The sequence below is a fragment of the Phoca vitulina genome, unplaced genomic scaffold (assembly GCF_004348235.1).
Source record: "Phoca vitulina isolate PV1807 unplaced genomic scaffold, GSC_HSeal_1.0 scaffold1, whole genome shotgun sequence".
In the NCBI taxonomy this organism is placed as follows: domain Eukaryota; kingdom Metazoa; phylum Chordata; class Mammalia; order Carnivora; family Phocidae; genus Phoca; species Phoca vitulina.
The window spans coordinates 42,813,138-42,829,302 of record NW_022589704.1 but is presented as its reverse complement, the minus strand read 5'-3'; the positions used below and the strand labels follow the sequence as shown (position 1 = coordinate 42,829,302).

Sequence of the window (16,165 nt, the reverse complement as noted above, 5' to 3'; positions counted from 1 at the left end):
TTATTTTGTTCATGAAATCTTGCCACATTGGCCCAGTTTGGTTACTTAAATGTGCTTCTCATGTTATTCTTAAAAGCTTTAGTGATCTCTTTGGGAGTCAAATGGCTCAATTCTGTTTCCTGTCCTTTGTGGGTAATATTATGTTTTCAGAGGAATGGATCAAAGTGGCTTGAAGCTGCAGTCATTTTTTGCCTTCTGGTCAGACCAGCCATGGCGGCTGCAAGAACTTGAATTATCGAATGATTCAGTTGTCAGTCGTAAATTTGCGTACTTGTTTTCCCTTTGTATTTCTCTGAATGCCTACCATGTGCTAAGGCAGTGCACTGTGCCTTTGGGGAAATAAAGATGAATAAGCTGTGACTCCTGACACCAGAGAGCTGATTCTCCGGAAAAGGGGCCATCATGCATCCATGACCCCCTCCCCCCCGCAAGGAGGTCAGGAATGGAACCAGAGTCAGATACGAACAATTGTTATTGTGCTAAGAAGACTCCCCGAAGGTGTTGCCTCCGATGTATACTGCTAATGACGTTGCAATAGATGTGTTTTCAACATCCTCATTTCCAGTTGCCGAAGCAATAGACGTCTACTTTCATTAAGTTTTCTAGCAAGTGGTTTTTATGGCTTTGCTTTAAAAGTTCCCTCAACTTGGGGCGCCTGGGTGGCTCAGTCTTTAAGCGTCTGCCTTCGGCTCAGGTCATGATCCCAGGGTCATGGGATCGAGCCCCGCATCGGGTTCCCTGCTTGGCGCAGAGCCTACTTCCCCCTCTCCCACTCCCCCTGCTTGTGTTCCCTCTCTCTCTGTGTCTCTCTCTGTCAAAATAAATAAAATCTTTAAAAAAAAAAGTTCCCTCAACTTTAAAATTATGCTAATGACTTGATATTAATCCTTGTTAATCATTGCATCCTCAGCTCTGATCTGTGAATGTCCTTTCCAGTTTTACAATAAAACTGTTTCAACTTAAAAACGTGTTTGTTCTCATCTGTGTTACCCCAAGAACTTTGAATAACATGGGAGACCACTGGTTGCTTTATTTTAGCTTATCCTGCATTTTTTCTTAGTTGTTATTCAGTTGTTACTAAATTAATTAATTATTAACTTGGAATAGTTCTTCACTGTTGCTGTTTGATGTCGAATGGAATAACTGTGCATTTCACAGGGATGAGCGCTCTGGTCTGGCTGTGTCTGGGTGCAGGGCTGTTGGCTCGGAGAATGCTGGTCTTAGGTGACATGAACATGACAGGTGGCTTGGAATTTAGGGCTGGTGACTGGGGTAGACGACGTATATTTAAATATTAGGCTCCAGGTGGCCATTTTAAGATGCTATAGGATGTTTATGCTGCATTTTCTTTTGGATTTTGAGGAATTTTTGAAATGATGCTTTCAGTATTTTAAATGGTATTTTTACACTGGGAAAGATGCCAGTAAATGAATTGGTATACACTGAAATACAGGTAGTAACTTGGAAGTTTATGAGATGAGAGTAGGTCGGGGAAAGAATAGTTGCAATCATATATTTTGTTTTTCTTGATTGGACAAGCAGGTGGAAAGCTGGGGCAGCCGTGAAGTCCTCCTGCAGCTGTAGGTGGGCTGGTGGCTGGGCTAGATCAGCACCCTTAGATAAAGAGACCCTGCTTCCAGGCTCCTCTGGGGTTGTTCCAAAGGCTACCCCCGTGATTGTATTTTGTAGATTGCTTTCACCAATGCTGGGGGAAAAAGGTTAGTTTTTACACAATAATGAAGCTGTAACAGTGGTATAATCCTGTATGTTGGGTACTGTACGAAGTGTTCCTGTCAGTTAGGGATCTTGATTGTGTGCAATGCAGAAAGGATGTAGAGACTCACAAAACTGCAGAGAGGTTGGAAGACCAGGAAGGATACAGGCTTGGAAGATAGGCAGGAACCAAAGAAGGGCTGGAGGGCTGGGCAGCAGGATCCACAGCAGGAGCCTTGGCGCAGGGACCCTGGGCTTCGTGCTGTGGCTGTTGCTATGGTGAGTGATGAGTATTCCCTCCAGCCGTCACCCCCAGCGTTCACCATCACCTAGGACTCCCAACCCAGGACGATGTGATCGGCTGTGCATAAGCTCTGTGCCTTGGGGTGGAGAGAGCACATCTGCCTCCTGTGAATTCTGCAGTGGGAACTCGGTACTACCTCTCGCTAGATTACTTGTCATCATAAGCTAACTGGGGACTCCCTCAAAGGGAGATTAGGTACCAATAGGAGTAGGACTGTGTCCTGGAGAATGTCCCTTTGAAAAGAAAGACAAATGTCTACAGTGGCTGTCCCCTTTGGCTGCCCAGTGTTCACATACACCTTTCTCACCGTATTTATGGTTATGAAAATAACGTGCCCCTGGCCCACGAGATGCAGCTCTTTTCTGTATGGCTGGAAGCATAGCCACGCCCTCTTCAGAGGTTGTGCTCTTTGAGAAGCTCTCCTTTGTCCCCTGTCTTCCGTGGCCACATTTGAGATGAGCGTTGGGCAAGATGGGTTTGGCAGGGGCTGCAGTATTGTAGCGGTTTGTCGTTGTGGTTCTTAGGGGTTGGAGGTCTTGGGCTTGACTGTCTTACGGATCAAGCCATGTTAAGTCCTGTCAGCCAGACTTCTTTGGCAGCATGGATCCCTTAAAAGTGTGTTGGCTTTTAAGATGTCCTTGCGTCCTTGCGTCCACGGACTAGTAACCAACATTAGAGATACTGCCAACTCCCAAGGTTCCGACCTAGAACTTGGTCTGAGAGCTTGTTTCCTGGCAGTGGGATCTAGCCGTGGATGAGCTGCAGTGTCTTAGCTCTTGGTTGATGGAATCCCCCAGGAACAGTTAGGAAGTGGACGAAGCCGTAGGGTGGGTCATGCCTCTCGTGTGCTGCATCTTCATGGTGGGAGTGCTGTCCCTGCCTCAGGCCATAGAGACAGAACAGGTGGTGCTTAGCACAGGTCGCTTTCCTCCGCATTCCCCATCTCCAGCCAGAGTGGCTCCATTTAGCAGCCCCCCGCCCTGTTCTCCGCTCTGGTTTTCACACCGGCCAGTTTCACGACAAGCCTGTCTTTTTCTTGTAGATCCTTAAGTAGCCAACACATACTCCAGTATCTGAATTTTTCGCAAATGCTGTCGGGTTGGAGGCACAAGGTCCAAGGCATAAGGCACGAGAAGCCACGGTTTTAATCAGTTGTTTACTGTCACATATCAGAGGTGATCATCTTGCCAATCCAAGATGGGAGGTCCTCACGCCCTCCCCCTTGTGGCCTTAGCTCAGCCGGTCCATGCTCCTGTGTTACTTCTAACACTCCACTTCCTTGTACCAGCTGCTTCTATTAGGTAAGATGTTTTCTGTTGCAAATAATAGAAAATCCAACTCAAGCAGCTTAAACAGTAAGGAGAATTAATTGGCCTCCGTGTGTGTAGAGTTAGGAGCTGTGGAGCAGGTTTCAAATGCAACTTGATCTAGAGGTTTGTGATGTCATTAGGGCTCCTGCCTAATTCTCAGTTTTGTTTTTGTTTTTTTGCCCTGCTTTCCTCCATGTGTTGCCATCCTCCGCAGACAACCCCCCCCCCCCCGCCATGAAAGTAGACATGACCATGTCGGTTCCACGTATCACATCTGTAAATTCTGCCATCCAGAGGTGGATACAAGCCTGAGGCTCAGTTTTTCAACCAGCCCTGAATCGATGACAGTGGCTGGAAGATGGTAATGTGTTGGTTGTCTATGTGTCTGGATCGATTATGTGCTACATTCCTGGCACATGGGATAAAATTGCCTTCCTCAGAACAACATGGGTTTCTGTGGGGGTCTTGGGAAGGATGAAGATAGACATAAATGTGTCAAATAAGACATATCCTCAGTGCTTTGCGTTTGAGCTCATTGGATTCTCCCATGTGACTTCCTCTGATAGTTTATGGAAATCTTGAGTTGGTGATTCTGAACCAAACTAAGGCTGGGTCCAGTAGTCACAGTAAGGGGACTCAGTCCATTTGTAGGATGCGAGGGAAGTGTCTTTATGCTGTTTCTCTCCATGTCCATTTTTACCCTGAGAATGGGGCGGTGGGTGTTACTGTTTCCTCCAGCAAAGTACTTGGATGCTAAAAATGACAAAACGAAACAAACCCGGAATGGAACAGAACTATGCTTGAATAACTAAATGAATGTTGGTATCACCTTTTCAGCGGATTTACTTTATTGGTGTGTTTTGGTTTGCAAAGGTCGTGTTTTCAGAATTTTTACTTTTACCAATTCCCTGTTGTATGGCTCAGCCTTTGTTCTGTCCTCTCCCCCGCTTTGGATTATGAAGTTGGGTAGAAGTGTAAAAATTAGAATCCATACAAACCTGCTTGAAACTTGTATTTGGAAAGATGGTAAATCGGGTTTAATTACAGAGAAAGATTGCTTAATTACTGTTACCTGCAGTGAGGTCCTTGTCTTGCTGCTGTGGTTTCCATAAATAGACTTCAGATCCAACCCCTGGGGCAGAGAGTTCCCTTTCAGCCTCTTTGCTCAATTTAAATTGCTGGTTTGAGGTGGTTATTTTTGAAACCCTTCTCAGGTTGACTTCCCCCTTAATCCCTAAACCTTCTTCCCTCATCTGCCAAATTATATGTAATGCATCACAGCTAGAGTGCTTTTGGCATTTCATGAGTCTGAGAACTTGAAATTTGATTTAAATGTTAATTTATTGCGACAAAGGTTGGGCACTCATGTTCCTGTTCCTGTGCACGTCTTTCCATGGACTTGGCATGAGACCAGCTGTTCTCCCGGCTTCCGTTGCCTCTCCAGAGAGCGGCAGGTGCCCCCTCTCCCAGCCATTTTGTTTTAAAACAGAGTCTGGCCTATGGCCTGGTTCAGAATGCATGAAACCATTCTACTAAAACCATGGGTTTTAGTGATACCTAGGGCCATTTTTCTAGGTGTAGTTGGCATGAAAAAAAGAAGTATATATTAACGAAAAAGTTAACTCCATTTTTCTTCTTTTGAATATTAAATACTTCCTTAATGGGTTGTTTTTGTTTATGAGAGGTCTTTCCTCTCTGCTTCTTTTGGTCTCTCTTTTTTGGCTTTTCAGTGCACACTTAAAATTTTTTTTCTAATAAGGTCAGAAATAATGGATGTGTTTGTGGATTCATATAAATCATCATAATAATAAAGAATCATATAATTCTCATCCCTTCTCAGTTCTCTTGCAAATAGCCCAAGTAAATATAGTTCCTGTTGCCTCTAGGAGACCTACTAGGTGTTCTAGGCTAGAATAGGAAGACATTTATTTAAATTGCTGTATCCTAAGCAAGCAGACCAACCTTTGTGTAAGATTAATATGCCTGGCTAACTCCTTAGTGAGAAGAGTTAAATGTACTTTCTCCTGAGTATTAGGGGCATGAATATATGTGAGTATTTATTAGTATCCTGAAGTATTGTTTAGTATTATTATACTGAAAGTATACAAAATTGACTTCTGCATCGGAAGCATTTAGAGGGAATGTCTCAGATGAATGTGGTTGTACATCCTGGTAACATTGAAAAAAGTAACATAAAACACTCTACTTTCCCTTGTTCATATATAATGAAAGAATTTTAGTACTCTCTTTTTTTTAAATTAATTAATTGATTAATTTTTTTATTATTTTATGTCAGTCACCATATATTACATCATTAGTTTTTGATGAAGTGTTCCATGGTTCATTGTTTGCGTATAACACCCAGTGCTCCATTCAATACGTACCCTCTTTAATACCCATCACCAGGCTAACCCATCCCCCCCCAACCCCCTCCCCTCTAGAACCCTCAGTTTGTTTCTCAGAGTCTATAGTCTCTCATGGTTCATCTCCTCCTTGGATTCCCCCCCTTCATTCTTCCCCTCCTGCTATCATCTCCTTCTTCTTCTTCTTTTTTTTTTTTAACATATAATGTATTATTTGTTTCAGAGGTACAGGTCTGTGATTCAACAGTCTTGCACAATTCACAGCGCTCACCGTAGCACATACCCTCCCCAGTGTCTATCACCCAGCCACCCCATCCCTCCCACCCCACCCCCCACTCCAGCAACCCTCAGTTTGTTTCCTGAGATTAAGAATTCCTCTATCAGTGAGGTCATATGATACATGTCTTTCTCTAATTGACTTATTTCGCTCAGCATAACACCCTCCAGTTCCATCCACGTCGTTGCAAATGGCAAGATCTCATTCCCTTTGATGGCTGCATAATATTGCATTGTATATATATACCACTTCTTCTTTACTCATTCATCTGTTGATGGACATCTTGGCTCTTTCCACAGTTTGGCTATTGTGGACATTGCTGCCAAAAACATTGGGGTGCACGTACCCCCTCGGATCACTACATTTGTATCTTTGGGGTAAATACCCAGTAGTACTCTCTTTTCAAAAAAAATTTATTTATTTGTCAGAGAGAGAGAGCGCACAAGCAGGGGGAGGAGTAGAGGGAGAGGCAGACACCCCCACTGAGCAGGGAGCCCGATGCGGGACTTGATCCCAGGACCCTGGCATCGTGACCTGAGCCGAAGGCAGACGCCCAACCAACTGAGCTACCCAGGCGCCCCAGAATTCTAGTGCTCTTGACAGCGATCAGATTTGAAGGCATGGGGATTTAACATTCTACTTTTGGGTGGCACCATTCGCATTAGTGGAACGGGAAGAATGCTGCCTTTGTAGTGTGCCTGTTTCCGCTTGGTAGGCTTGCAGACTGAGCTGGGGGGAAACTAGTGTTTCTGGTCTATTCATTGGATGTTGATTTGATTTTGCTGTTGTAGTGGTGGGTGTGTTGGGATGAGAATGAAGAACATCGAGGTCAGTCTTGGCAGGTTATATAGGCAACCTCTGATTTACAGTGGGGTTGTGTTCCTTTATGAGTCAGTGCTGACGCCTGGAATGAAATTTCCCCCCGTAGGTGTTGTGTTAGAAGTGGTGATTGAGTTAACACAAAATGTAATGCGCTCTTAAGTAATCATAAGCAAAATTTCTTATCTCTCTGAGCTTCCTTATCTAAAAATGGGGATAATGATACCAGTATCTACCTCATAGAGTTTTTGTGAAGATGAAATGAATGAATGCATGTAAGGTTCTTGATACAGTGTCTGATATGTAGCAAGTACTCAAATGTTAGTATCATCTTAAGACCATTATTTCCTGGGAAAATACATTCCGAATTTCATCATGAAGTACTGAGAGGTGCCATCTTGGGGGAAGCAGTTTCTTACAGGTTCAAGTCTGACATGGGTATGCAAGGGCTGGTGGAAAGGGCTGGGTTGGGTTCTCTTGCTAGAGTTTTGCAACCTCTGGCTGGGGAGAGGGGATGGTCTAAAGAGGCACAAACTTCCACTTACAAAAGAAAGTCACAGGGATGAGAAATACAGCATAGGGAATGTAATCAATAATACCGTAGTAACTTTATAGTAACACTGTAAGAACACTTACTGTGGTGAGCATTTTGTAATGTATGTACGTGTTGAATCACTATGTTGTACGCCTGAAACTAGTATAATATTGTGTGTCAGCTATACTTCAGTTAAGAAAAACAAAAAGAAAACGGAGAGCCTGGTTTCCTAGTGGCTCGTTCTGTAGATGGACTGAGCCTGGACTGGGAGGGAGGTTCGAGCAGATGGGGCTTCTAGTGGGCTGGCAGTGACTGCAGCCAGCCCCGGGGCTTCTGACGTAGGTTGGAGGGGAGGTTTCGGCATTTGAGAGGCAGATGAGCGCCATTTGAAACTACCGGTGTTTCATTTCGCCAGCGGTACTAAGAACCCATCTGAAATAATTTTGCCCATTTACATTTTCCCCTTCCCCCCCCCTCTTTCTTACAGGAAGAGACAATGGCCAAAATGGAGGTGAAAACGTCACTTCTGGACAATATGATTGGGGTTGGAGATATGGTTCTTTTAGAGCCTCTCAACGAGGAGACCTTCATCAACAACCTCAAGAAGCGCTTTGACCATAATGAAATATACGTGAGTATACACCGAAGGTCATCTGTGGGGTTTAGACTTTGTATTTTGTGGCCGAGAGCTGGCTTCTCTTCTCTAGAAAATTCTTCTTTCTATTTGTTTATTAGAGTCCAGGGGTATTTGTGTATACTCTCAGAATGAGTTTTGTTTTACTCATTTGGCACATGAGTAGTATCGATTAGAGTCAAGTGAGTCTGTTTTCCATATGGTGTTTATGGAGGGCCGACTGCGTGCAGAGTATCATACCGGATGTTGGAGGCATTGGAAAGCAAGAGGAATACTGAGTTCCTGTCTCTGAGGAACAGATATTCAGGAGGTGTTGTAAAATCCGTAGGCATCTTCTTGGATGCCTTCATAAAATTAGCATTCTAACCTCTGAGAAGCTACTCATTAAAATGCAAGGCAGTGAACTGTCAAAAAAGACATGAAACTTGTTGACATTTGTTGTTAGTAGAGAGACAGAAGCAGACTATCAGATAAGGATATATGGTTGCTCCCTGGAGATTTGGGAACAGTCCTGTCCCACTACATGGAAGTATAGTGTCATATACAAAAATGAAAACATGTGAAGATATATAATAATAGGAGAACGTTTATGTTGTACAAATCTTTATAAAGGATCTCATATTGTTAGTTTAGCTATTGAGTTCCTTACATATATTTAAAACATGAGTAAAAAATACATTCGTATGCAGCTTTTTAGGAATTTGCATAAAGCCCAGAAGTTTGTATCTCTTCAGGTAGAGTTATGTTGTTAACTAAACCAAGAAAAGGGGGGTGCTGATCCCCTGTCCCAGCAGCTGAGAAGGAAACAGGATGCATTGGACGGAAGTGGTTTTACTAGATTCTGCCTTGCTCCTGAGTTCTTTCCCCCTCTTTTTATAGTGTATCTGTGTTTGGAGATGAATTGGATTATTGGGACATGCTTCATATTTTTCTGTCTGTCAATGTGGAAAGAGTAAGAAGAAATATAAATAAAAAGAGAGCTTGTAACCGATAGGAGTATGATCAATTATTACTTTTGTGGAACGAATATATTTTAAAAAGTGATATGCAAAGCCATATTATTTTATGCCACATACAGTTTTCCTTTCCAGTTAGCCAGTTATGTTTCAGGGATGACTTTGGATAATTAATTTCTTTTTTTGTGGGGGAAGGGGCAGAGGGAGAGGGAGAGACAAAATCTTAGGCAGGCTCCACACACAACATGGAGCCTGATGAGGGACTCGATCTCATGACCCTGAGATCATGACCCGAGCCAAAATCAAGAGTTGGACGCTTAACCGACTGAGCCACCCAGGCGCTCCAGGATAAGTCATTTCTTAAGGAAATGGTAGTCATCATCTGGGACTTGAACTTTTTATCTTTCTTGATTTGTGTTGCTTAAAGTAGGTGAGGTTGACAACCACTTGAGATATGTGGATACTGCTTTTGGAATATTAGTGCTATAACCAGATCCTAAGTTCAGAGATGTAGTTATGTGAAATGTTGATTCAAATGGCAAAGGTATAAAGTGCTGCTGTAGGGCAGGGAGGAGGTACCGTGTGGTTTGGCCGGGAGGCCGGTGTCACCTTCCTGCAGAGTGGAGCAGCTCAGCTTTCAGGTGGGAAACCTTACAGCTCTGCAGCTTTCATTGAAAGTGTGGTCTGATACCGAATAAAAGACAGACTTTTAAACATTGGTCTTTGAGATGGAGATAGGAGGAATCAATTCTATCGTAAGCAACACTGCCGATCATTTTTCTTTTTGGCTCGAAGAAGCACAGATCACTTTTAGCGGGATTGAAAATGGGATGGAGAGCAGCACATTATATGCATTCACATACCTGATTTTTTATGCCCACTAAGATAAAACAATCCCCTTTTTAACAAAACGCCAAATGTTAATGTTCATGGGTCTTCAGCAGACGAAATGTCTGGGTTTCAGCCCTACCTAATTTTATTTTCTAACCATTTGAAGAATGCCCTTTCTGGCATTACAAAAACCAAAGCAAAAAAGTGGCTTTCAGATTCCAGGTATTCATATCAATTGTTTTCGAAGGTATGTGAGGGCTATCATTTCCGTGAGATATGTGCCTTCATTTTATAACGAAACATACATCATAATGGAAGGTTGGGCATTCTCTATTTTAAACAGAAAAAAAAAAAGGTTATAGAGCAATTGTGTATAGTATGATCCTTCTTTTTTTATTGGGGGGTTTATGGGTGCACACATGTGTTTGTATACTTGTACGCACATAGAGGAAGCCATGCTAACTTTGGGCACCACAGCAGGGTGGGATGAGATATGGGGGACAGAGAAGGGTTACCCTTTTAGATCTCTATGTTATAGAACTCATTAAGTCAAGCATGTATTGTTTTTGGTAATAAAAAAATACTATACACTAAATTTGATCACCACACCTCTGCAACTGTGTATGTCGTGTACACCACCCTTGAGAAATCTGTTTCTGGCTCTTACTTTGATACTATTCCTGCTTTGCTTTTGTTCATATGTCACTGCAGAATTGTTTAGCCTAATGCCAGAGGCCAAGTTAATATGACATGTAATATTTTACTATCTTGTACTTCACTCTTCTTTTAAATTGTTTCCCAGACAATGAAAGTACAGTTTGTTTTTTTTTTAAATCTCTTTTGTAGTCTCATAGTTTTATACTGTAAAAGTGGGTGATGGTCCACGATGACCCATCATATGAAAAAACTGAACATTCATTTTTATGTTCAGAAGCCATGGTTGAGGGGGTATAGCTCAGGGGTAGAGCATTTCACTGCAGAAGCCATGGTTGATAAGGGGGCCAGCAAATGGAAGGACCTTAGTGCAGACTTTTGAACTCTGGCTATCCCTACAGACTTAGCAGCTCCTTTGTGAACCAGCTCAAGATCAGGGGACCCTCTTCTTCCATCCTGCCATCTATCCATTCGCCCCCACACCCCCAGTATCTGGAGATAAGAAATAGTCCCTGCCTTCACAGAGCTCTCACAAGGGACTGCTTGGCCTCTAGATATAAGTTATCAACTTTCTAGAGCATTCATAACTGTTAGTGATTTTCTGGATCTCCTGCCAGCTGACTTCGGAAGTAGAATCCCTTGTGATCCTGTCATAATAAACCAAAAGCTCTGGGTAGACCAGTTGATTTACGCACATACTCCTGAACCACTGTGGTCTGGTGACCAGAATGAACTGGGTGGCTTAAGAAAATGATGTCCACCCCTAAGATTGGGGTAGGGTCAGCTTTTTCCAGAGTAGATGGGCTGTATGTAAGTAGGTGAATAACCAACCATATATATTGATTAACATGTTAAGAAGAGGAGAGAAAGAAAGGGGAATTAATGCTAATGAGGTCACTGCTGTAAATCTATCACATGTATGGTAGGGAGTTTGTAATGAAGAGGCTTCGTGGATGTTGATACCAAAAGAATATGCCCCATGGGAAGCATACCTATATCATTTGAGTTCTAGGCTTCAGGCTTCTAGGTGCCCAAAGGCATTCTTCTCACACTTTCTACTGAAGAACTCCTAATGGCAGAAAAGAGTAAATAGGTGCCCCAGGGACTCTGGGAACATAGTTGAAGTCCATCCACTTCAGAGAAATTTTGTTGAGATATTTGCTTCCAAAATAATTCAGTTTTATTCTGTTCTGTAATGCATATGGGTTTGTTTTTGTCTAATACTGCTCCTTGCAACCCTTTGAGTAATACGTATTTTTGGTGCTGACAGGTACATTTAGTTTGTTTTCTTTTTTAAACATTTTTTTTAAAGATTTTATTTATTTATTTGACAGAGAGAGAGATAGTGAGAGCAGGAACACAAGCATGGGGAGTGGGAGAGGGAGAAGCAGGCTTCCTGCTGAGCAGGGAGCCTGATGCGGGGCTTGATCCCAGGACCCTGGGATTATGACCTGAGCCGAAGGCAGACATTTAACGACTGAGCCACCCAGGCGCCCCCGTTTAGTTTGTTTTCTATATGAATTGTCAGATTGGGCGACATCCTGATACAGAGGGCTGAATTAGTCCAACTTTAGGATCTTAAGTTAAACCAATTTTAATTGTGAGCGACTGCTTTGAAAGTTGAGTAAAAGTTGTCTTAATTTTTAGAAGTTAGTAGTAGGAATCAGGATCCCCGTAAAGATGGGATCAGATACTTCGATGAAAGATACTCAAGGGCGTGCTCCAGCAACATCCATTCTTTGCTTTGAAGGGGGTTCACGCACCGAAGCCCCTAGTTGGTTCATCATCCTGTTTGTGGCTAGGCAGAGTCCCTAAATCTGAGACAGTTCCAGACGTTGATGTGATCTTTGCAGTAAGAGCTGTTCAGTTGGACATGGAGGAGGATCAGGTGAGAGTAGAGAGAGGGAATGTTGGCCCAATGGGGTAACAGGCAGGGTCAGAGACTCTGCTTTTATTCCTCCCTCTTGGCAGAGTGCGGTTCTGGCTGGGACAAGTTGCAGGATGTGCCTTTCGGTCTCACAGTCTGTGTGGGGTCAGTGTTGGGAAATGCTGGTTGTGACATAACTGAGCACTTTGTCAGACCTTCTTCCGCCCCTGCCGCACCCCCCGCCCCTGGCCAGACAGAATGGTGGCAGGATTTCATGGAGGAGACCCACCCAGACACGATTCTGTTTTTAGGGTGGCTGGTCAGGACTGTGGTTCTGTTCAGGAACAGGAAAGCTACAATTTAGGTGAGAGCAAGGACCAGGGCAAATTTGGAAACTAAAGCACCAAGGTGTCTGTTCTCAGACAAGAAGTATTTTTGGTGCTGACAAGTCGATTCAGTTTGTTTTCTATCTGAATTGTTAGGTTGAGGATCATCCAGAGGGGGCTGAATTAGTCCAATTTTAGGATCTTAAGTTAAACTAATTGTAGATGTGTAAGTGACTGGTTTGAAAGTCTAGTAAAAATTGTCTTAATTTTTAGAAGTTAGTACTAGAATTAGGAGCCCCATAAGGATGAAATCAGATGCTGTTATCAAAGTTACGTAACTCTAAGTGCCCAATCTGTTTGGTTTAAAATAGTGCAAAGTAAATGAATAATACTAGCTAACATTTATATAATTATTTGAAGTTTCAAAAACACTTTCCAGTTATATAACTTATGAGTATAGTATATTCCTGGGAATTTGGCGTTAATGACTTACTAGTTTTTATTGCTGCATGACAGATTTCCCCCAAACTTCACAACTTGTAATAGCATACATTTCTTTTTTTTTTTTTTTAAAGATTTTATTTATTTATTTGACAGAGAGAGACACAGCGAGAGAGGGAACACAAGCAGGGGGAGTGGGAGAGGGAGAAGCAGGCTTCCCGCGGAGCAGGGAGCCCGATGCGGGGCTCGATCCCAGGACCCTGGGACCATGACCTGAGCCGAAGGCAGACGCTTAACGACTGAGCCATCCAGGCGCCCCAATAACATACATTTCTTATCTCATTATTTCTGTGGGTCAGGTGTTGGGGCACGGCTGACCTGAGTCCTCTGCTCAGGGTTTTCCCAGTCTGTCATTGGGGTGCCGGCCTGGTCTACAGGCTCACGGAGGCTTGGTCCTTTTCCAAGCTCACAGGGATGTTGGCTGAGAGCGGGCAGGTGTGCAGACATCCAGTTTAATGTCATTCCTGCTACCCGGATGTTCTCCGATCTTTTTCTCCTTTTTAAAATTTGCTTTAAAAAGTCCATTTTTTAAAAAATTACAATTATGCTTTTGGAAAAAATAATTCAGATGGTACAGAAATGCGTAACATAAAAATGTGATTTTCTCAGCCCAGTTACCCAGTCTCATTTCTAGAAGTTAATAGTAGTTAAGAGAGTGGTGGGTCATTGTAGGTTTTTAAATTATCTTCATTTTACTATAAGGAAACTGAGGCTTAGGAAGACAAATTAACTTGTCCAAGGTCACATGGCAAGTAGGTGATAAAGCTGGGATTCACACCCAGGACGTCCAGCTCCAGATTCTGTTGGCTTGATGAACAAATCAAATTTTTTTCTAGAGTTGGAAGTAGGAAGAGGATGGCTCTTTACCCAGTGAACCCAGACCCATAAATGTTTGAGTGAAAAAAGAACCATTTTTATTGTCTTCGCCCATCCCACCTAGACCATTTAGGGAGGGATTCCCTGACTTGGCAACATGAGACTGCTAGACTTCATAGTGTACGGGGTGGTTCACCAGGAGCGGACTCTGCCTCCTGGGCTCACTGAAAAGGTAGACCTTCAGGAGACGTGAAGAACACATTGCATGTGTTTCCCAGAGTGTAGCTTTAGGGTTTGGAATGGAGACAGCATTAGAAGGCTAGATAAAGCTGGTGAAAAGGAGCAATCACAAGGCTAACGAGAAATGTTGTGTCTAATTTCTGAGCACAGTATCTCTTGGACAGTTTTATCATATTTTTCCAAACAATCATTTTTGGTGACAACTCCCCAGTTTCAACCTGCCTCAGCTCTCTTAAAACCTTTGGTGACCGGAAAATTTCTTTTATTTCTTCATTTCATCATGTAGGCACTCAGCAGTACTTGAAATATTTGTATAGTATTTATAATATATTAATTTAAATGTTCTTGGCGAAGCCATATTTGAGGTTTAATTTGGAGGAAATGAAGGCCTGACCTCAGGCTTGCAGTGGTGTTACGTTTGGATAGCACTGTGGTGGGTACTGGAAGCAGAGACCAGAGCTCCAGTCCTGACTCTACCACTTACTGTCTGTGACACCGAGGGCAAGTGCCTTAACTCCCGGAGACTGTTTTATTATTGGTAAAATGGTAAATGGTAACAACTCACATTTATTAAGCCTTATAGGTATGGTATACTATTCTTTTTTTTTTTTTTAAGATTTTATTTATTTATTTGAGAGAGTGAGAGTGAGAGAGAGCATACACACAGAGGGAGAGGGAGAGAGAGAAGCAGACTCCCCACTGAGCAGGGAGCCCGATGTAGGGCTCGATCCCAGGACCCTGAGATCATGACCTCAGCTGAAGGCAGACGCTTAACCGACTGAGCCACTCAGGCGCCCCTACAGTGTGCTATTCTAAGCACTTTACATATATTTGTTCATTTAATTTTTACTAAAGTTCTATGCATTGTAGGTTTTTAAATTATCTTCATTTTACTATAAGGAAACTGAGGCTTAGGAAGACAAATTAACTTGTCCAAGGTCACATGGCAAGTAGGTGATAAAGCTGGGGTTCACACCCAGGACGTCCAGCTCCAGAGCTCATGCTTTTAATATTAGTCCTGTTGACTGTACATGGTTGCTCGGAGCATTCAGTGATACCACTAAAGTCCAAGTAGTCACAGTCTGCAGTGTGCTGTTCAAAATAATTAAGTGTGCTATTGAAGAATGTATAGATTTGGAACGAGGCAGTCTCAACAATCCAGACACATAATTGAGATGATAGTCAGCATTCCTGCCACATGTTGAGTTAGCATTCAGCAGTGCAGTGACATGATCTAGTGCGACAGCGAGTGCGTTCAGTTCTAAAGGCATAGGCGCTCACTGATCCAAGAAAAGTGATAGCAACTGTTGGGATGATGCTTTCCCCCTCTGGAAGGTGGGAGAAGACCTTGGGAGGAGATTGTTTTTATCATGTTCACTGGATGGCAGGAGATTGACAGCTGAATGAGGTCCTTCACCTTTATGAGCACAAAATAGAGGAGGGGGAGCAGATCAGCACAAGGGGCATGTGGCCAAGTCGCATGACCAGCTCAGCCACCCCCACCCCCAGGCACCTATTTCTGGTGTGACATCTATACCACAGATCTATATTAATGGCAGTCCTAATTTCTAAAGAGTTTTCAGACTCCGTTTTGGAGGGCTGGCGGCTGACATACAATGTGGCATGTTGGAAAAGGCACAGGCCTTTGGCACATAGACCTAAGGTTGAATCTTGGCCTCTCACAACCACTGGGACCAGTGTGAGTAATTGAGAGTCAGTTTTCTCATCCACACAGTAGGTATCATGATGCTTATCTTGTTGAGTCGTGATGGAGATTAAGGGGCCTCTGCCTGGTGCCTGGCACATAATAGGTGTGGAGGACCTGGCAGGTGCCATGACCATCTGAAAACCTTGGAAACCCAGAATGAGTTTTCTTGAAGGTTTCAGATACTGAGATTTCCTTGTAATTACAGTCTTTCTCCCCTCCCCCAACTCTCTTTCCCTCCCTGTCTCCCACTCTCTTCCTCCCTCTTTTCCCTACCCCCCTCCCTCTTTGGTATTCATTGAACAGATTTCATT

General features: G+C 43.2%; 1 protein-coding gene across 10 annotated transcripts in view; it reads left to right on the top strand.

Moving 5' to 3' along the window:
* MYO1B (myosin IB) overlaps positions 1-16,165 on the top strand; it is a 179,868-nt gene that overhangs the window by 26,132 nt on the left and 137,571 nt on the right. For all 10 annotated transcript variants that reach the window (XM_032405920.1, XM_032405946.1, XM_032405939.1 and 7 more), the window contains one exon: positions 7,809-7,952. In XM_032405920.1, the coding sequence (XP_032261811.1) occupies positions 7,818-7,952 (135 nt within the window). In that variant the 5' untranslated portion in view covers positions 7,809-7,817. The remainder of the gene's footprint in view (positions 1-7,808; positions 7,953-16,165) is intronic.